General features: G+C 37.2%; 1 protein-coding gene across 1 annotated transcript in view; it reads left to right on the top strand.

Moving 5' to 3' along the window:
- Positions 1-23,569, top strand: part of LOC306883957 (dystonin-like) — a 174,814-nt gene that overhangs the window by 762 nt on the left and 150,483 nt on the right. Inside the window, exons 3-4 of the mRNA XM_079439506.1 lie at positions 339-509; positions 6,590-6,803. Of these exons, the coding sequence (XP_079295632.1) occupies positions 339-509; positions 6,590-6,803 (385 nt within the window). The remainder of the gene's footprint in view (positions 1-338; positions 510-6,589; positions 6,804-23,569) is intronic.

A 23,569-nucleotide genomic window follows, 5' to 3' on the forward strand; every position in this document is an offset into this window, starting at 1 on the left:
CTGTCAAGGTCATAGAAAAGTAGAGCAAATCATCCAAAATAATGGCATTCTGAAAAAAATGTTTGCGTAATGTTCTGTTTTGTTTGACAGCTATTGAGTTACTTTCATCATGATGAAGAAATAGTATCCTAAGCAACTGCGTGAAATGCGCATTGCGCATGTGTGGCTGATAAATAATTCAGAAAAGACTACTTATTGTATGCTACCAAGAAGTGCATTTTTGAAAACTAATAAACAACGAAAGATAGACGGAGGTGGCAAGTGTTATTATTTTGGGATAGGGAGAATTGCAATATTTGTAGCATTTCTGCGATGATATTATAGTCATTGTTTGACAGGTATGTCGTCACAGTCCGCGTCACGCGAGGAGAAGCGCACGCGCGCGCGTGTCTGAAGAGAAGCCGCTCATCGAGAGCGAGCCGGACTCGAGCCTGAGGAAGCGCAGAGTGAAGAAGAGAGTCCAGCCAGACTTCTATCACTCCGTGCAGCTCACGCCGACACGCAGACCAGTAGGTATATCCTCATCTATGAGGCATTCGCTCGCAGTACACTCTCAGAAAAACAGAAAGCTTCTAGATTGGCATCTATGCTTCCATGAAGAATCTTCATTGCACAACAAGGTTCTTGGAAAATGTTTCTTTACATTTTTAGAATGTTCTGAAAAACAATGGTTCTTTTAACCCCCTGAGACAGGAAAAAAAAAGTTTTTGTGAATTTAGTATTTTTTCATGTCATTAGGCTACATTGTTTAGAGCATAAGAAAAAAATGAAAAATAACAATTATGAAAAATGCATGGGCAAAAACAAATGTTTAGGTTTCAGATTTTTTTTTTTAATACCAAACTTAAAGTTAATAATTGTCAAGATTTTCAGAATAATATCTAATATTTCATATAGGAATATTGATACATAATTGTTTCTCAGTTCATTTGTTGTGTCTCCCAAAATGCGTAATAAACATGCTTTTAATCCCGATGTCCTCTACAGTGGACATGTTTGAAATTGATGTGCTGTTTCGTAACAGAAAGTCATATTTTGATTTGAAACCCCATAACATTTTCCTGAGATGTTGATTTATGACAAACAAAATATTATCATATTTCCATAAGAGTGTTACATTTGATCTCTAAATTAATGTCAGACATTAATTTAGAGAGGGAGTGGATGGTGAAACCTCCAGTGATTTGGTATCTCTGAAAAGTGAATGTGCATAAAACTCTGACATGTCTCAGAGATATTCGCTAAAATGTAATGTCCTCTACAGATGACTCAGGGTCTCAGGAGGCTATGAACTGTTTACTGAAAGGTTCTTTGGGGAACCAACAATGGTTCTTCAGTGGCATTGCTGTGAAATCCCACCATTATTTGTGCACCTTGGCCTGAAAGTATAGACCACTAACTTCTAACAGCGCTAATGCTAAAGATATCTGAGGTTATCTTGAGCCACATCACTCTCTGTTGAGCGATGCTGCCCTAAATAACTTCAGATATCTTTACCATTGGTGCTGTAATAAGTTAAAAATCATATTTTATATCTAATTACACACACACAAAAAACAATAATACAAAATAGTAAAATGTAATAAAGGAGCTAAGCTAAAATCAACATGAAATAAAAATCAACTTTATTAATTTTCTTAATACACAGCCATCTTTGTATGATTTATCTGTGAATATTATAAAAAAAAAACTTCCTGGCTGTGCCTCCGTACCATTTCTGTATCAACTTTAATTTTTGGTTGCCATTACAAACCCCAACAATTTTTTCAATCCCTCCCTCCAATTACTTCTAGACCACTTTTCGCCATCCAAAGACTACAGAAAACCAATACCATACTACATTTGTTTGGCTCACAAATACATGACATTCCAGAAGTGGGTTGGTAATGCTGTTTAATATTGACTTTAAGTTGCTAAGTGAGTTTGTGTTTCCCAGTCATTGATAAAACACAATGATTGAGCAAGAGCTGCAATGGTTAAAACCTGAGTGAAAGTGCATCCTAACTTCAGTCTTACTGATGGTGTGGTGATCCTCTTTTTCTTCTCTGAACATATGTAAATTATAAAGACCCAAATGTAATTTTTGTGTTGTCATTTATGTTTATTTTAGAATTCTCATTTCTAACCAAAAAAAATCAGTGCAATTATTGATCTTTTAGTGCTGACACATAATGTTTAGGATATAATACCAGATTTTAAACCACTTTGTAATTTATGTATGTGGACATTATAGGAACATAATGCAGGGCAAAAAAAAGACACAGTAGAAACATGGGCGCTGCTAACTTTAGACTGACCAGACTCTTATGAAAGGCAGGAAGTGGTCAAAGGCCCTTTCTAAGTGATATTTATATCCAGAATAACGGGATGTGGATGAGAGTGATTTTGCATATGTGGATTCGACATGCCGCTCATTTCTTCTTCCTTCCTTCGAAATAGACCCTCCCTTTTAAACCGCTATACATATACTGTATAATTGCTAGTGAACAGTGCACTGCCCATCTCAACTTTGTTGTGCAGTCTTGGTTTGATCGATAAAGGCGTCTCACTGCAGTGGTGAGAGAGGCACTGAGAGTGCCTAGCATTTTCTAAAAATATCCCAGAAATAATACTGTAAAGCTGCTTCTGATGTATTACCTTACAACAGAACTTGATCTTTGTTGTCGGAGGCACAATCAATAATACATCAGAATGCTCAGTATTGCACAGCATACTTAGTACATAAGAAGTTTTTAGGTTTCTTATCGTACATCAGATTCATGGCAGCTCTGGATAAAGGGAAGGATATTCACTAGATGTCTGTATATGTGTTCAGAAAAGTCATAAATAATTAGCATTTGAGTATGTTAAATCATAATTGTCCTAAGCTTGCCCCAATGCAGTTTCTGCTGATTATTGTAAAACCCAGATAGTAAGTTTGGGCAGATTCAGTGTGTTATCTGCTGAAAAATCACATGCGCATTATGTGTATTTGATTTTTCTTTGATGTGAATGTCACGTACAGTATCTGACAGATTATCTATGAAAGTTCTCTCCAAGAACATATTTCATCTTTAATATTGCTAATCATTTACCCAGATGATTGACACAAGCCTTACATGATGTGTTTTTTATTGAATCCAGAACATAATGGGTATGTATGGACACATCGTTTTGCTGAAACAGATTATACAGAAATGAGTTGTCATATAACTAAAGTATTACAATGCTTCAAAAACATGGAAACACGTAAACAAGCATATCAGTGTTGTATTGTTTTGAATATTTGACCATATACTGTGTTTCTTTTTCCAATCCCTGCTGGAGCACATGCTGTCTGGCTAACAGACCTACAGCCCAGTGACCGCTTGCCTCGCAGCTGTTAACTCACATTCATGCTTTGACATGGCTGCTTAAAGTTTGAAGCGACCAGGGAGAGTCGGCACACTTTTGACTTCCATGAATATGTTTAAGTGTAGGGTCATTTTTTAAATTAAATCATTATAATTTTTTACATAATATTTTGGCTATATAGCAAAAAGATACTGCTCAACACATTACATTTAACAAGATATATTTACCACGCACAAAGACAATGACTCTACTCCGACATTTTGCAATATGAAGAGTAAGTTTTCACATTTGGAACCTTCTTTTTATTCACAGTGACTTACTCCTTTATTAATGTGAAATGCTTTTTAAATACCTTTTTTAAGTAATAAAAAACACACTATGTATGGTTAAAATGTATTATATAAGGTATTTAATGCCTTTCAAGAACATAACAATTCACCAAGATCATAAATGGAGAAGGGCAACATACAAAACTATAAAATAACTGTAGTTGGATAAACATAGAAAATGATGGCCTACACTCTTTGAAAGGGTTATAACAGTTATTTATTGCCTTTGATGGTTCCATGAGGAGCCTTTAACATCCACAGACCTTTCCAAATGGATGTCTCTCTATAAAGTGGAAAAAAAGGTTCTTCAGATTATTAAAATATTCTTCACACTTATTTTAAGAACTGTTCACAGAAAGCTTCAAAAATTGTTCTTCTATGCCACTGCAGTGGAAACTCCCTTTTGAAAACTTTAGTTTAGAGCAGTGTTGGGAAGTAGCCTAACTAATTACATGTAACTAAATTACATCATTTAATTGCTAAATAAATGTTATTGTAATCGGTTACATTTACTGAGAAAAAAATGTGTAGTTAAATTACACTTACTTGTGAAAATATTAATGATTACAAAGGGGAACAGATCAGATTTGTTTTTTCAAACCCACTCACAAACAGATTTAATTGACTTCTTTCATAAATTGCAGTGACTGCTCTAAAATATGAGTCACCAATGTTTCAGGAGTTTAGGACACATGCTTTTTATCTCCTATTTGGGTTTATGTATTATTTAATATGAAATGTTTTGGTAACACATTTTAAGGTGTCCTTACACGTTACATGTGCTTACTAGTATAATAACAATAAATTATGCAGAGTTACATTCAAGCAACCCTAAAACAAACCCTAATCCTAACCCTAACCCTAAATCTGAACATGTAGTTAATACTACTCAATATTTAAATGCATAATTACACTGTAACAAGGACACCTTAAAATAAAGTGTAACCACTGTTTTTTTTCCCCAAAGGCATTGTTAGATGCCAGTGTTTCCTGTCATAACTATGCAAATATATGATTTCAAAAACAGTATCATTGCTACTAAACTATTTCTTGTTATAGTTTTAAATCTGTATTTAACCTCAAAGTAAATCTGATTTTTATTGAAACATCAGTGTAATGATGGGTCAGAAGCATGTGGATCCATTTGCAGATAACTTTAATAATCAAAAGCAGGGTCAAACAGGCAGTGTTCAATCAACAATGGCAGGAGTATCAGAGGCAGGAGTCAGGGCAGGCAGCAGAACAGTCGGCGTTTCAAAGAGCAAGATCACAGGGGCAGGCGGCAGAGAGTCAACAGCAGTCAAACAGTCCAAGGTCAAACACAAAAGGGTCACAGAATCACAGGGTAAACACTCAGAGATGTCAGCCGGGGCAAAACAAGACTTCCCAATGAGTGTGAGTGTGAGTGCTGTTTAAGTAGAGCAGATAATGGGGAACACCTGTGCAGGTGATTAGTCTCTGAACGGGGTGTATGGGAAATGGAGTCCGGGAAACTCAATACTCAGAGAGGGTGGCCATCGGAGAGAGCCACAGAGGTCTGATCCATGACAATCAGAAATTTAGAAAAGTAATCAAATGTAATGTTATTAATTTAATAAAGTACTTGAAATAGTTACACTACTTATTACATTTTAGACAGGGTAATCTGTAACCTATTACATTTCCAAAGTAACCTTGCCAACACTGCTTAAGAGTTTATAAAACATGCAACAACTTCAATATATTGAAGTCTTGCTGCAGAAAGATTTGTATTTTTTTATTAATTTTTTTATTAAAGGGCAATACATAGTTGTTGCATGCAACAGAGAATTTTAAATTGCTTCAGAATTTCTCCTTTTGTGTTCCATGGGAAAACTGTCTTGATATTTCTAATGAAATAGGGGTGACAGAATTACATTTTTCGGTACATGTGACCGTGAACCACACAACCAGTCATCATCAGTAGCATGTGGATATTTGTAGCAATAGCCAACAATACATTGTATGGGTCAAATTTATCTATTTTTCTTTTATGCCAAAAATCATTAGAATATTAAGTAAAGATCATGTTCCATGAAGATATTCTGTAAAATTCCTACTGTATATATATCAAAATGTAATTTTTGAATAGTAATAGCCTATGCATTTCTAAGGACTTAATTTGGACCGCTTTAAAGGCGATTTTCTCAATATTTACATGTTTTTGCACCCTCAGATTCCAGATGTCCAAATAGTTGTATCTCAGCCTAATATTGTCCTATCATAACAAACCATACATCAATGGAAAGATGATTTATTCAGCTTTCAGATGATCAAATTGACCCTTATGACTGGTTTTGTGGTCCAGAGTGAGGTATTCAGCTGCTGAGAAAGTGAAAGAGCAGTAAGTCAAGCAGCTGGTGAGCATGGGGCGAGGGTGAAGGCGCTCCAGGGATGGCGCTGTAGCACCGCAGCAGACGGAGCTCTCCGCGAAGCTTTGGCTTCTGTCCGTGGTTCTAGTCTGCGCCTGTCAGTGGATGGTGACGCTGTGGGTTTGTATGCTCTCTCTGCCTCTGGGGATTTCGCACCATTTCATGCTTCGGATCAAACCGGGCGACACGCGACGGAATTACCGCCACAAGGGTGTGGTTCTATCCAAAATGACATCGCCGTGTGTAAATGACAAGTGGAAGTAGGATCCCTGCCCATCCTTTAGAGATGTACACCGCGGTGAGTGTTGCCGTGTACTGGCGGGGGAGCCACATGCGATTCATCGTGTTGGGGTTTTGTTTTATTGTCGATCTCTGATCATTCGAGTCTTATTTGCAAAGAGCAGATGCGTCTTTAAGCTCGGTCTGTTGTAAGCGCAGCAATGGTGAGATGTGTCGCTTTCGCGCGCAGCGCTGTTTTTATTTGCGCTCCTGTGCTGAATACGCGATTTATTGCCTTTCTATTGTCTCTTCACACAGAGCTCCGGGTCTGGGAACGCGTCCCTGCGCTGTTCTATGTCTTCATCGGCAGATTTCTCCGATGATGAAGAGTACAGTGTGAAATCTGGGTCGGTGTCGCCGGCACCGGGAGACACGTTACCGTGGAATTTACCCAGACATGAGCGCTCGAAGCGGAAGATCCAGGGAGGATCCGTGCTGGATCCCGCCGAGAGAGCGGTGCTCAGAATCGCAGGTAGGAACCCAAAATATACCCCAGTCTCACTGCAGCCATGCACGTCCATTCATTAGGCTCCTACAGAGAAAACGACGAGGCCTGTTGTTTGCTGTTTGATCAAGCAGCAGTCAGTGAACTACACGTGCAAATGCAGAGTTGGATAAATAATAAACGATGAAGAATTCACTTTGTTTGGATTTTAAGAAATTGTTAAGTATAACCTATTAAAAAAAGGAATTGTAACTTAATTTGTCTATGGGTGGTCCTCATGTGCTTTAAATGTCTTGCACCGGAAACACCTGATCCTAAAATCTGCATCAGAGTATCATCATCATCTTTGTCATCATCATAAGAAAAAGAGTAAGCTTTAGTTGCCTCTGATGCATTGTGAAACTGATTTGGTAGCTGGAAGTCAGGGGTTGTTTTTAAAAGCTCAAGGCTGATAGATGAATCAGCAGTCTGTAGTGTGCATGCTTTCCTGCTCTGGAAAGAGAGGCTTTATTCAACATAAGAACCAGATGGCATCTATCTATCTATCTATCTATCTATCTATCTATCTATCTATCTATCTATCTATCTATCTATCTATCTATCTATCTATCTATCTATCTATCTATCATCTATCTGTCTGTCTGTGTCTGTCTGTCTGTCTGTCTATCTATCATCTATCTGTCTGTCTGTCTGTCATCTATCTGTCTGTCTGTCTGTCTGTCATCTATCTGTCTGTCTGTGTCTGTCTGTCTGTCTATCTATCATCTATCTGTCTGTCTGTCTGTCTGTCTGTCTGTCATCTATCTATCATCTATCTGTCTGTCTGTCTGTCTGTCTGTCTGTCATCTATCTGCCTGTCTGTCTGTCTGTCTGTCATCTATCTGCCTGTCTGTCTGTCTGTCTGTCATCTATCTGTCTGTCTGTGTCTGTCTGTCTGTCATCTATCTGTCTGTCTGTGTCTGTCTGTCTGTCTATCTATCATCTATCTGTCTGTCTGTCTGTCTGTGTCTGTCTGTCTGTCTGTCTGTCTGTCTATCTATCTATCTATCTATCTATCTATCTATCTATCTATCTATCTATCTATCTATCTATCTATCTATCTATCTATCTATCTATCTATCTATCTATCTATCTATCTATCTATCTATCTATCTATCTATCTATCTCAATAGCCCTTTCAGTAAAAAAGGTACAAACTGGTACGGTATCATTTAAAAAGGTACACTTTTGTACCATATTTACCTCTAAAAGAAGCTATATAGTATGTTAATACATTATACCGCATGTTAGTATGGGGACCTGGCCCGATTTTGTACCATTTTTTCCCCCTGAGTGCACAAACAGTCTGCAGTTCATCATTTGGCAGTTATTGGCATGCTATTTATTTCTATGATGAATATTTGTTTCTTGTAATGGTTTTATAGAATAATAATAACACATTAGGCTTTCCCCTCCTAATAAAATTACTTGTGAAGCATTGTAAAAAAAAGAAATAAACATTAATATGAAACAGCTGCATGGTGTTTAGTCTATTATAAAAGTTGAGATTGGTCGGCATCTGTTTGGGAAGATGTCCTGTAACAGAGAGTTGAGTTGGTGGAGCGCAGCGCCATCATGTTCCCGGTAGAAACGCGAGGACGGGAATCCTCCGGTTTTAGGACCTTGGAGAGCAGGCTTGTAGACACATGGCAGCAGTGACCACCAGCGTGTGCCTCTAAAATAGAGGATGACTGTGCATGACACATTATTCCCTTCATGTAGTCTGACATTTGATATATATATAGCATTCCAGATGAATGCTGACCACACATGAACAGTGTCAGGAAGAGTAGCAGCGTAAAATAAGCACGCACAGCGGCATATCGTGAACACTGATATTATTTTGAAGAAGCTGTTGGGCGTTTGCTGGGATACAGTGAAGGACAGTCGCGATCACCTCTCACCGGCGCACGGCTGAGATGCACGGCTGAAGCGGCAGAGGAAGTCGCGCTCATTGGCCGGTTGGCGGATCTGGGAGGGGACGCAGGGCGTCGCCGGTAACGGAGCAGCGGCGCTGGTCGGTCAGGCTTCAGTTCTCCAGTGCGGCCGGTAAATGACCAGCCTCGACCGCTGCGCCAATGGCCCGCTACGGACCGGCTCCGTATATGCTCGCCGACGAATTGGAGTATCTCCAGGCGTACGAGGACGTGCTTGAGAAATATAAAGGTAAAGAATGAATCCGGTTTGGCCGCTTGTTGAATTCATTGTTGCTTCGGCAGCGAGACGGTTAACGGTGTCAGAGCATCAGCGTGATTCATGCTTGCATTATATATACATTGTTTCATTGTGAACAGAAACCGTTTACTTGGTAGCAGATTTGCTGAACTGATGTGCAAATTTAATAAACCTGTTACAGTTAGACAAAACCCCTTTATTTTTGTCTATTTGACAGATCGTGTAGAAAAAAAAAATGTTCAGTTTGTGTGTTCAGATGATTGCATTAGATGTTTGTTATATAAGCCCACTGTGAAATTCAGATTTGATTGGTAGTCTCCATCTGTCTGTGGTGTTGTCCCATCCATCGGGACTGCTCTAAATGCATCTCCCCTCATGCACTTACAGTGGCTTCCAGCCATTTGGATCATTAGTCCTGGCTTAGGGATGTTATTTCCTTCTCAGCATCATCCTGCTTGTCAGCCTCTGTCTCGGCAACATGCATGCCTAGGGAAATATATAAATGCACGGAAATACATTTTTCCCCATTGAACGAGTGTTGAGTATTCAGGTGAAGCTGATGTGGTGTTTTTGGTGATTTGTAGCTCAAGCAGAGCAGCAGATCGTCTCTCAGCTGTTGAGTATCATAAGCTAACAGTCAGCTGTGGAAAAGCTCAACAGTGTGTGTGTGTGTGTGTGTGTGTGTGAAGCTGCTGCAGTCATATGATGAGGGGTCACTCTGATTCTGTGGTTTTTGCTTTCCCAAGGCAATATGCTTGATAAATAAGTTCTTATATTTATTATCTTAGATTTATTTATTTTCTACAGAGCATACTACAGTTTTGTTAACATTTAAGTGCATAAAACCATGGTGGCAAAACGGTTATTATTAATCAGAAGCCATGCGTGTATGATTGTCTTGAAAGATGAAGTTTAAATTGCTTTAGTGGGTTGATGCACACAGTTGAAAACACCCAAACATTCCTGATTTTCTGGAATCAGTCTAGGTGTAGGCCACGTCTCGTTAAAAACCGTTCTGGCTGTCAGGACTGTTTTACTTCAGGCCAGAGGTTATCAGAGCTAGTTTATTGGTCACTATAAACATGTCCGGGTGCCAACAAGCACAGTTAGAAAATAATTAAATTGTAAAGAATATACCTCAGTGTTTTTCACCCCTTTGGCACTAAATGTAATTGCCAGTTATGTTAAAAGGGTGATTTTATTAGTATTTATGACATTTAATGATTTCGTTTAGATGCAGTATTTTAACAATGTTTAGTTATGAACAATATGCAATATTTATCGACATATCGAGTTTTAATAAGACATTGTAATGCATGAAAAATGCTCAGTTTTTAGTTTTAATGGGAATAAATCGCTTTTTAAATTGGTTCATTAAAATTGACAGATCGAACTGATTCACAGAAATGAAGTTTAAAACCTTATATTTCTCTCATTGTGAGTCACAACACCAGTCATCACATCAAAACCAGTGTGATATTCTCAATGTATCAATAATCAATATATAGCGCTGCAGCTGTGTGTCATGTGCTTTAGTTTATGTTACATGCACAATGAGGTTGTCATTGAAGTATGTGTTTTGTCTGAAAGGAATCTTTCATAAGCAGTCTTTTTGCTTTAAGGGAGATTAACAAGGAATCTACATGAAGTCTTGAGTTTAGAGAACAATTTAGTCAAGAAAATTATAAACTTTAGATATGTATTGTACTTTATCCTCTGTTGAATAAGTTAATGATGCATACTGCCTCATATTGAATCCGGTTTTAGTTCTTCCTGTAAGAATGACTTTTTAACTTGTGACAATGCCCTTAAACACTGGAAACTGTGATGCTCTGCATGTCCTTCCTCTAAAATCATCACCAGAATATTCCATGTTTAAAAATGTGAAGCGAGCTGCACTTTTTTATAAAGTACAGATCCATAGAATTCAAAACTATTTTAAAAGCCGTGTATATCTATTGTGCTCTTTACTGCGCTTGCCAGTAGTCTATTCAGGCAGTCTAGAGAGTGGGAGCTATGGACAATGATAAAATTGATGGAAACATTCCTGGAAGTGACGTCCAGCTCTGTAGAGTTATACAGTAACACTGCCGGAGCTGTTCTCAGAACAAAACATCTTCACATAGACTGCCTCTTGTTTCTCTCATGCTAAATGTGTCTCTTTAGGCCTATAGTGAACGCTCATGCTGAATGTATGTTATGCAGGACTGAGTGTGTAGGAAGGGCTCAGTGATGGGGAGATACATTCAAGCTGTTGATGGTCAAACTCATGATTCAAAGCACTCAATGTACCTTTATATAAGAGGGAACAATATATTTTAAATATATCAAAATGATTTGTTTTTGAATATAAATCTGTAGCAGAAATAAAACAATAATTAAAAATTGGTTAATGTGTAAGTTATCAGACAAAAAAAATTATTAATATGGGGCAATTTTAAAAAATATTGTATAAAAGTAATACTAAGTAACATGTATGTTTTCATTGTTGCAGTAATGATTTATTTACTGTATACATTTACTATAAAATATAAATCTAAAATATTGAAATCACTTGGTGCTTAAACAAACAGCTAATGGTTGACGTCTAGGTTAGTGTCCAGTTACTTTGTGGAATGTAGTTTGTTTTGGGTTTCGAGGTAAGAAGCACTGAGAACGTGTGGCACAATAACTGGCTAATTGGGTATTAAAGGTAATAACACACAAGCAGAAGGCTTTTTTGTAGTGGTGTTCTTGTAAACCAGAGCGTTTCATCTTAGATCAGATTAAATCGGTTCCTTTCAAAATGTCTTAATCTTGTACTTTTGAACGGGACTCTAATGCGCACGTTTAAATAGGCCTGTGAATGTGAGACCTGCTTCGGGGTTGTGCACAGTACCCATCCTGTACAGGACCGCAGTGTACTAACAGGTGAAGACAGAAGCGACACAAGCCCTTGTGTTATTTTAACATTGTGTGGCTAAGAAAGCTCAAGATTTACCCAAGAGTGGGTGTGTCTCTCATTTTTCTTTTGAGTTCAAGTGTCCTTTCTATATCTTTCATGAAATTGTAAAGCTACTGTAGTGTACACAGAACTGAGACGCTTTACATCCGCTTGTCACTGTGCACTGTTTTTTTATAAGGCTTTTGTTATTACTTGATTGAGTTCTTATGTGGGTGAACACCAGAGAAGAAAAGTAACCAGAGGATTTGAAATATTAGCCCTTTCTGGTGATTACATGCTGTTTTGTCTGGGTAAACCATATTATTATGATGATTAGAGTATTGTAGTATTTCAGAGAACTGCTTTGATTAAAAGAGCCAATAGTTCTTGCTCTTATTATCTGTAGTATCCCGTCACGCCGTGGTAAAACACAGAGCCGTGATATATTTAGTTCATACGCTCAGTACCAGGACACATGGCATTTAACCAGGTCAGATGGATTTAATTCTTGTGCCAGTGCACATCAAATAAATTGCTACTAGGTCATATAGTAGCTGCAGTATCCTGCAGAGTTTCATGCACAGCTTTCTCAGGTTTTCAGACTTGCTTTAGGGAAGTTGTGCGGGGGTCGAGTTGCAGCACACCTGCAGCTATTATGTCTTAAGTGCCTCTTTCTGAGACACAACAGTGTCCCAAACCTGAACAATTCTTGCTTCGAAGGTAGGAGGAAGACATCAAAGCACGTCTGAATCCAGTGTTGCATAATGTCCTGTCTATGAAGATTTCTTCATCTGGCTGATTTCTGAAGGCAGCATAGATGTATTCTTGGCTACGTTTGATATCCCACACTCTTTTGCATTGAAAGAATACAATAATGTCTACTTATTGAAAGTGCATTTACTTTTTTCCCCATCTTATTTAATTTCTAACAGGCATTGTAGTCCTTTGCTTGGCTATCTGTGAATCCCACCTAAATTATTTTCAGCATCATTGGACGTGATGTTATGGTGCCTTTGACACCAGTCTGAAACTCGTTTCATTACGAGACTATGCTGTGACTAATGCTGCCTGTTTAGCAGCTGCTTTAGGTTTGGGACACTGTCAACGGCAGAGATCAGAAGAAGGACTGCTTCTTGCTGGGACTTGCTATCCTCTGTATGAGGCCAGCTTCTTCTGCTGTCCTGAGCAAAACAGACTAATGGTTACTTGTGCAAGCACACCCCTGAGGTATTGCAGATTCTGTAGTATATGTTGTTAAAACATGCTTTTACCCTGCCATTTTGATTTGCTTAGACTATAGCCCTTATAGCACATCGGCCTTGTGAGGAAAACACTGTCTGTACTTACTACACTATCATTTGAGCAGAATATCACAGCGGAGATCACACAACTCTAACTCACGTTTGTCTGTGTTTTCAGACCGTCAGTGCAGAGAGAGCATGTGAATGTTTGCCAGGTTGGGAAACACTGGTTAGAAAATATATTTAGTGTATGTCTGATTGGGGCATTTACTGTATTGACATCTGGCTACCCTGAGCATGAGAGCTGGTGGAGGCGTGTTACCAATGCAAGATAATGCATATATCAAATGAAAAAAAAAAACAAAACAAAAAAAATTCATAACACTAGTTTTATTATGAATAAACTATTTTTGTAGATAACTTTTAGTACGGAATTACTGAATTATTCTGTCTGCTGTATTAGAGGATTTTTCCCCACTCTAAGCTTGGCGCAATAGATTTTGGGATCAACAAATCTGCAGAAGATACATGTAATATTTGAAATAGAATTGGCCTAAAATATATGTTATATATAATATAAATGTGATGCTGTCTAGATAGATGTCCTGAGTAAGCCATTCATAGTTTGACTTTCCAGAAAAGCGTAAATATTGTGGCAATAATGGGCTTTTTTTTTAAAGCAATCAAATTAAACACTTGAGTTCACCTTTAAGTGTAATGGTGTCAGTGTAGTGCTTTTCATATCAAAACCAACACAAAGTGAAAAGTAAATCAATTTTCAGAGTTGCTTCATAGCCGTGCTTCCTCTGTTTGTGTGTGAAAGTGTGTCTTTCCGCATGGCGAGTGCACACTTTTGAAGTAACGTCCATAAATAGCTGGCTAGCATGGAATGTGTAATGTCACACCTGTGATGAGGCTCGGGGTCACAGCTACTCTGACACGCTCTCTGGCACAACAAATGCCAAAGGCTGCATGGTCACATGACCCAACATCACACAGCACTGACGTGACGATTGTCATCTCTGTTTGACACAATAAAACCTTGTTTAGAGTAGTTGAAGTTATGTTTTTTTGTCAGGTTATCAGCTCTTTGATTTAAAGAGTATTCTGTACTATTTAAAACCATGATATATTTTTAGCTCCGGTATGACTTGAGCACAACACCTTGAAGATTTTATTAGTATTAGAAGTCCTACAGCATTTTCAACTCTGTAAAGCCTGACATATGAACTAATAGTTAGATTTGTTTCATGCAGTTTAACAGTTTATTGAACTTTTAGACAAAATATTTTTAAAAAAGCAAAAAACAAAAACAAAAATGCAGATGTGTTTATTGTTGAATATCAGGCTTTTATGGCTTATACAGTAAGATATATTGCATATTTATATTATTATATTATATTATATTATATACTTATATGGCCAAAAAGTAAGAAAAAATTATTGTAATGTAAACCAATGAGATCTTTATAACAAATATGATAAAGTAGGCATCAGAGGGTTAAAGTTGCTGTGTATTACTAAGTGTACTAATTCACCTTCTGAATAAATATCAGTGGATGCCTGTTTCGAAGCAGTTTCCAGGGCATTGCTTGTAGAGTTAGGGTCGCTCAGTCATTGTAAGTCTGTGGGCTTTTTTCACCAATTTTATCATCTGCAGTAAAACATCTTTTTCTGTTTCTTCACATCGCCTTTGGTAATGTTCATGTCGTAGTCCTCAGATGATCTCAGTTCACAAACATGATGAAAAGAGGCTTTAATGGTGATCAGCTGTGTGTAGATAATTTAGTTCTCTTTGCCGTTTCATTAATTGATTTCTGTTTCTTTGGATAAAAAGCCATTTGTGCACATAGGCTGTGTCTGTATCTGGATAACCTGCCTCACCCTATTCGCCAAAATGCAGTATATGACAGAGCACTATTATATCCCACAATGCAATGCGCTTGACTTGACCTTCAGTCTCCAGTGTGATGAATTGAACCACAAGTCATTATAGTCATAAAAGACTGCCAGATGTTAAGATATATTTATAATCAAAATTAAATAGGTTATCATCTTGAAATTAAAAAGAATTATGTTGCATTTTTATTAACTCATCTCTGCATATTGATTTCGGGTTTCTTATAACATGGCTTTGGGAACACAACAAGCGCCAACCATCTCTCCAAACTTGAGAAGTACCTATAAACCAAATTAAGGAAAGCTTTAACAGCTCCCTGTGGTTTTCCGACAATTTTATTTTTTATTTTTCTCCAAATCGTGCAACCCTAGTTGATTTTATGCAGTGTCCACTTCACAGTATTTTGTAAGCAGTGTATTAGTGCTCCACTCCAGTCTTATGAGAGACACTCAACCCACAATAAACTCCACTTCACCTGCACTTCAGCAGACACCTAGAAGTGAGCGATATACTGGTAGACATGATTAACCAGGAAATTTGTCAACCGGTAGAGATTTTGGACCATCGTCTCTGTCGCGGTTAAATGATAATGTGACATTGCTGTGCTACATGGTCACGAAAACGTATCGTTTGCACTGGTTTTTAAAGGGGTCATCGGATGCCCATTGTTTTAATATGATTTTTTTAGGGTCTTGATTTAAAAAGTCTATAACATACTTTGGTTAAAATTTCTCAATGGTAGTGTAAAACAACACCCTTTTAACCTGTCAAAAACAGCTCTGTTTACAGCAAGCCGTTTTGGTGCATTTCCCTTTAAATGCTAATGAGCTCTGCTGACCCCGCCCCTCTCTTCCGTGGGGTGATGAGCCGTTCTCTGAGAGACTGTAAACTTTAGCCGCAATCATCGTTAAACTTACTTACTAGCACATTATTAGGAAAGGCGATTTGCAAAGATTAATTAAAAAAATTATACTTACTTCTTCTGTAGGTGAAGCTGGATCACAAATGATTCGCGCAAACACAAATCGGCGCGTTCACTTCAAAAACAAAGGTACTCCACTGCGTTTTCAGCGGCTCAGATGTCGGGAGTAATTGATGACTGCTATGTTCATTATTACATCCAACAACAGAATATCTCAATCGCTTAGAAGACATTCTGCTCCAGCATCAAAACAATGGCGGAGGGTTTACAGCTCATCAGGGCGGGTCTAAGGTAAAATGCCAGTGTCAATCAACAATCGTGGGAGGGGCCTGGGTCTGTGTGATGTCACACAGCCAAGCATCTGACAACGGCTTGATTTTAGAAAGGGGTCATGATTTATCAATATTTAAAAAAAAAACCACTGGGTGGATCTTCATCATTATAGGATGGATGTGTACACACACTGCCAACACACATTTCAGTTCAAACAACTTGTAGAAGTGAATTCTGCATCCGATGACCCCTTTAAGCATTGTGGTTTAAAAACAAGTGATTTTAAGTCTTTTAAACACAATCAGCATTGAAAGAGAACTCATTTCGATACGTGCATGCTGTTGAGGGACTGTTTCTGAGCAGGAGTATTGAATGGAGTTATTTTTGCTGCTTTATAGGCCTTCAACGGTTAAATACACACACTTTTATGTGTCAAAATTCCCGTCTTTGCAAGTATCCGTGTAAACACAGTAGGTCTTATGTGAAAGCAAACAGCTGAGAAAGAAAACGAGTGTAACGGTATATTGGATCAAGGCAGCTCTTAAAGTGACAGCATTGTCTGTCACTCATGTTAATCAAACAACAAAAGAGAGAAAATCTCTAACTGCTCTTGACAAAATCACTTTAATAAGAAAAAAATTATAATAAATAATAATAATAATAATTTGTTACATTTATATAGCGCTTTTCTGGGTACTCAAAGCGCTTTACATAGAAGGGGGGAATCTCCTCAACCACCACCAGTGTGCAGCATCCACCTGGGTGATGCGATGACAGCCATAGTGCCCAGGTTGCCCACCACACACCAGCTTACTGGTGGAGAGGAGACAGAGTGATGCAGCCAATCAATGTAATGATTAGGAGGCCATGATGGTCAGAGGCCAATGGGCAAATTTGGCCAGGATGCCGGGGTTACACCCCTACTCTTTTCAAAGGACATCATGGGATTATTAATGACCACAGAGAGACAGGACCTCGGTTTAACGTCTCATCCGAAGGACGGTGCTTTTTACAGTATAGTGTCCCCATCACTATACTGTATTATGTACTATACTGATTTGTCACCGCTTCACTGCAGCGGTGACAAATCTTTGCTGTCAGCTCAACCAGTTCCCCCAGAGAGGCGTTATATAAGAGTTGTGAGGAGATTGAGAGATCGGTGGCATCACAAGGCTGTGATGAGATCAATGACATTCATTCAGATAGGAGATCGTCATGGACCTACAGCTGAAGTGTCCAGCATTTTGGGGTCTGAAAATACTGTCTCATCTCAGCTTAATATGCAGACACAACTATAATACTGTGACTCTGTGCTGCTATCAAAAGCTCTGTTTGTCTGAGCAGCTCAACCAACCCGACATCACAACAAAAGTCAGACTATCTGCTTGCTTTTCTGTTTGTCTGCCAGTGGCTGAATAGTAATGATAAGAGCCGCAATACAAGAGATAAGAATAATGTACAAATGACTGCATACTGAAAATAGAGAGAAACTGCATCCAACGTTAAAGAGACAGGTTTGATATATATATATATCATTGCTGAGTACACACTGTTTAATTCATACTGGAAGCCGGAGGACGTCCTTGCGCATAAACTCCACATATCCATAGAAGTAATACTACTGACAACGCTCCATGAAGGTGTCCAGTTATCGCTGAATAAAACACGAGATAGAGAAATTTTAACTGATGAAACTTGAAGACAATAAACATACGATTGCACAAAATATATTTTTTATTTGTGTTCTTCAATCTTCAGTATTTTTATAAGGAAAGTATATTTCTTATGCTAATCGATATTGCCTTTATCACTGTATATAATACTATCATTCTGTAATATGAAACCACGTCTGGTCATAAAAAATATATCAAACACTCGACTATGTTAAGTTAATTTGGAGAAAAAGCACATCGATAAATGATATCTTTGTTGGACAGTAGGTTTGTAGACAGGCTCATACACATGCAAAACTGTATCACGCACGTGCTACTGTACTACATTTGTTCAGACCAATGTTTTGTGCACTGTACAGCCCTAACCAAACAGTTACAGACTGTAAAAGGAGCTCGAGCTCCTCATTTAGCGATATACTCCTCAATTTCACGTCCAGCCTTCGCTTCGCACCGTCGCGCACAGAAATATGTCAACAACTAGACTTTATCGTTATTATCGTGGGCAGAATTTTTACCGGTATATCGCAAACCATAAGATATCGCCCATCCCTATTGTTTACATAATATATGTCTGTGTACTGTGTATATTTATTATGTATATATAAATACACACACATATATTATATATTTGGAAAATATTTGCATGTATATACATTTATATATTTATATAAATATATTTAATATATTAACATATTTTTCTTAAATATATACATGCATCTGTTTGTATTAATATATACATAATAAATATACACAGTATACACACATATATTATGTAAACAAAAACTTTTATTTTGGATGCGATTAATTGTTTGACAGCACTAATATATACATATATATGTATGATATAGAATTAATTAAATTATAGAAACTGATATGTATTCATATTTTGTAATTTATTAATGCATTCTATTGACTGTAAGGTAAGTGAATTAAAACAGCTCCAAACGGAAACTGTTATAGGCTGACAGCAGAAAAATCTAATGCTACTGCTATTGTGTAAAGTGGTGAAATATCATCTGATATTTACTGGCCTGTCTTATATATCAGTCTATCACTAATGCTGTGGTCTGTTCATCTCATTTAGTGCTCAATACGTATCTTTAATTATCATGTTGATTTGTTTTGTTTGATACACTGCACATGTGAAACTATTTTATTTTACAATGTTATTTTATTTATATTTTGCCTTCATATCATTAATAATAATTTATTTGATACAGATTAACAGTGTGGTAGCACCTCAATACATATTTATTATGTATTGTATGTCATGCATGCTGGGAAAAAAATAGGATGATATTATTTAACTGCAATATAATTATTAAAATAATCTTAAACATAGGGAGGTAAAAAAAAAAAAGGCTTCTGATTTTGAAGCTGTTTCCTGAGTCTGATGTCATTTCCCAGAGGATCGGCCGGCAGCTGTGCACGACATGAAGTCATCGACGGAACTGCAGATGCTCTTCCCGGCAAAGCAGCATGCTTTCAGAAATCAAATACATTAATAGTTCATGCAATACATTAATATTAGTTCATTAATAGTCCATGTTCATGCAAGCATCGTTTATTCTGACACCAAAACTCAATAGCTAGTGCAGGTTCTTCTTTGTTATTTTATTTAAATCAACACTAAAAACAATGATCAGCAGCAGACTTGCTGTCTTTGAGAGCAAACGGTTTGTGCAAAGAATGCATTGGCTAGTGATCAAGACTGGCTTGCTGATGAATTTCCCAGCTGTTTCTGTGCATAAATGGAAAACAGTTGCAACAGGACAGAAAGTAGGAGGGCAGGGATTCAAATGAGGATAATGCTCACTGACTGCTTGATGAAGTAACAGTTTCTTGTTAGTGTGTGTTAGCGAGTGTGCTGTCCGGTTGTCATGGGGACTTTGTTCGGTCTGCGGGCCGCTCCCTGCTCCAGCTCCTGCTCCTGCTCCAGACAGCTCAGCTTTGTGTGAGTGAGGTCATGTGGTTAGTCATGGCTCCGCCCCTCGACACTCATGCAGGAAACACACCCAATGCAGCAGATGCTCTGCTGGGACCTGCTACAGCCTCAGGAAGGTGGACTTTATCAAGAACACACTGATTATGACTATGATCATCTTTCCAATACAGCACCTTTTCCCATGCTATGTAGTTAGACAAAAACAGTGCACTCATTTTTTTTATCGATTAAATGAAAACCCTTTGTTGTAAAAAATGTTATTTGATTTATCAACCATTTTTCATAATACATTTTTTATGAAATCATAAATCTATGAAATAATAAAAAAGATAGCACTGCATTTCTGAAAAAAAACAACATTTCATAGGACCCAATTATTGTAAGATGAATTTATTAATTCAATTGATTAGACATGCTTTTTGATTTTTAATATTAAATGATCTGAAATCTGTTGTACAAAAATATTAAAATGGAGGAAAATAGTGTGGGGGAAAATAATTTGAATAAAAAATAATAAAGAATTTGGGGGAAAACTAAATGGAATTTGTAGGCCCCTAAAAATTTTATTTTTGTTCAACTTTAACAATAAATTAATTGTTAAATTGTATAAGTTTAATAATATCAATTAATAATTAGACATGTTTTTTGATTAATACAATTTTATTTAACCATTCAAATTGAATCTAGAAATATTACAATGGGGAAAAAATAATAAATAATAAATTTGGGGCTCTAGAGTATTGTAGTACACTTTTACAGCATTTATTAATTGATCAATTTAGTAATGATTAATCTCTATATATATTAATACATTTTTTACATTTTTTTTTACATTTGAACACTATAAATAAATGTATTACTAATTAACATGAAAGAAATTCCTTAATGCAATACAATTACAAGTAAGACAATTACTCTATTCAGAATGGGATATTATCACAGCACTTGTTGATTTGGTGAAGTAAACACTAAATACTGATCACTGCTCTTATATCAGTGTGTAAAACAGACTGCAGTATGCAATATTGTTATCAGTGATCACATAACGCTGAATGTTTTATTCAGCGAGTCAGTTATCAGAAACACTTAATTAGGTGCAATTTTGTGTAGAATTATCTGAACTCTCAATGATCTGAGTTTTAGTTTATTTGTTATGCTGGAAACGAAAGGTGAAGCTGTGCACATTGTATTGTGGGATACTGCACATTTTGGGAAATGTAGTAGGTCATCTGGGTTAATCTGTGCACACCGACATTTCTCATATAATGCACAATATACAGCAAAAACAGTAATAGTAGTTTACAATATGGCCTTAGCCAGCAGAATAGAGGGATTTCTGATCAGGCAACTTCTAAACTCGCGTCTGCATAAGCCATTGAGGAAGAAAACTGAACAGGATTTTTCATTAGTAATCGAGAGCAGTGACTCAGCAGTACAGCATGATTCTCCTGAACAAGTAGATACAGAAAGATTTCTTGTCTTTTTGAAACCCAAATCTGCGTTTAGATTCTTCTGTCCACTGCAAATCAATGATCCTTTAATCAAATGAAGATTTCAGCTTTTAATAGAGCTCTGTTTATTTGCGTTTCTTCTTTTCTGTGACAGTAATGCACAGGAAGGTCTATCGTCATAGCCGATCTCTCCAGAGAGTTGAATTATAACATCTAAGCTTAAATGCTCGAGTCCTAATGGTGGTAATCAATACACATCACAGTCGCGTGATCCGAACTCTCTTCTGACCATGCAGCTTTATCACACGATTATCCTCTAAATCATGCCTGAGAGGAGGTTTGGTCTGAGAACATCCTGGAGCTAATGGATCTCTCCAGTCTGAGCTCTGCTGGCCGCTTGAGACGTCCAACCTGATTAAGATAAAGCTCTTATAATGGCATAGACATGGGCGGTTTGTAGTGTATAGCTAGCCGATGTTTAGCTTAGCTTAGCTTAGCGTCTGGACCCAAAAAGCATCTTTCTCATTGACAGACTTTCAGCATTTCTGTGTTCTCTGACAAAATACAATCTCTGAAAGCATCATATTCATGTTGATGAGTACCGTGGTGGCATGTAAGTCCAATGTAGCTTTGCAAAATGCTAAGTGAGCATTTGCAAAGTTTGTCCTGTGGTATTTGTATGGTGTGTAAAGGGCTAATCGCTGCCTGTGGAATATTTTGATGGCAATACATCTGACGTTTCCCATGATACTGAACAATTACCATAAATATGTACTAATATTTACAACGTACTTAAAGGGATAGCTGTTGACATTCTCATTAGCAGTTGCTTAGCATGTTGCTGAGCTAACAAGGTAATACTATGGTAAACACAACAATATATTGCAAATAAATACTGGGTAAAAGTATGGATTTATTACATGGAACTATGAAACAGTTCAGAAATACAGTTAAATACAACCTACTGTAAACTGAAAGTAAGTGCAATGCAACAAAACTAGATCTCTCCTATTATAAACAATAATGTAGGGCGCTTGCAGTGTACACTTAGTGCACATTTAGATATAAAAGGCACTAGTTTGCTGCTGCTTGCTTAGATTTGGTGGTTTGTTTAAAACTAACATCACACTGAAATGCATTATCATATGTGACCCTGGAGCACAAAAGCAGTCTTAAGTCGCTGGGGTATATTTGTAGCAGTAGCCAACAATACATTGTATGGGCCAAAATTATAAAAAAAAAACATTTATACCAAAAATCATTTGGATATTAAGTAAAGATCTTGTTCCATGAAGATATTTTGTAAATCCGCCCAATATTGTCTGATCCTGACAAACCATACATCAATGGAAAGCTTATTTATTCAGATGATGTATAAATCTCAAATTTTAAAAAAATGACCCTTATGACTGGTTTTGTGGTCCAGGGTCACATATTGCTTTAGCTGCGTTGGATACTGGATGTGATGCTACAGAAGTGATTGTGTATCTTGTAACACTGTAGCTCTCAGGTCTTCAGGCTGTTTGTTTGGCCCATATGAAGGCGTTTAGGCCCTGTCTCATGAATATGTTTCACATGCTCGCCTGAGGGACACATTCTGGTGTTCTCACAGCTGTGGAATGAGAAGAACGTCAATTGCTGTTTATCTCCAATGGCCTTTTGTGTTTATTTCTCTGTTTTTAAAGTCTTGCTGTGTTCTGTTTCATTCAATTCAAATGTGCAACGCAGCCATACAGGCGTTCGATTGCCAGACATATGGAAGAATACAAAACTCCAGCCCTCCTGTTAGCTTTGCAGTTGTTCAGTTGTCAACAAACATGTCTTCTGGCAAGCAAATGTCCAAAGATAATCATGCAATGCAAGCATTTGCTCTGCTGCTGTACACCTGCAGTATCATTTACTGTCTAATTAACATCAAATATCATTAACATCAAATCAAAACTGAACATGAGCTACTGTTCAAAAGGTATTTTTAATTTATTTTTAATTTTTTTTCTGAAGTAAGTCTCTTCTGCGCACCAAGGCTGCATTTATTTGATTAAAAATACAGTAAAAACTGTAACATTGTAAAATATTATTGTAATTCAAAATAGCTGTTTTCTATGTGAATATATGCTAAAATTTTATTCACATGATCCTTCAGAAATCATTGTAATGTTCTGGTTTGCTGCTCACAAAACATTCATTATTATTATTATCAAGGTTGAAAATAGTTGTGCTGCTTAATAGTTTTGTGGAATCTATGATGCAT

Source organism: Barbus barbus (assembly GCF_936440315.1).
Source record: "Barbus barbus genome assembly, chromosome: 18".
NCBI lineage: Eukaryota > Metazoa > Chordata > Actinopteri > Cypriniformes > Cyprinidae > Barbus > Barbus barbus.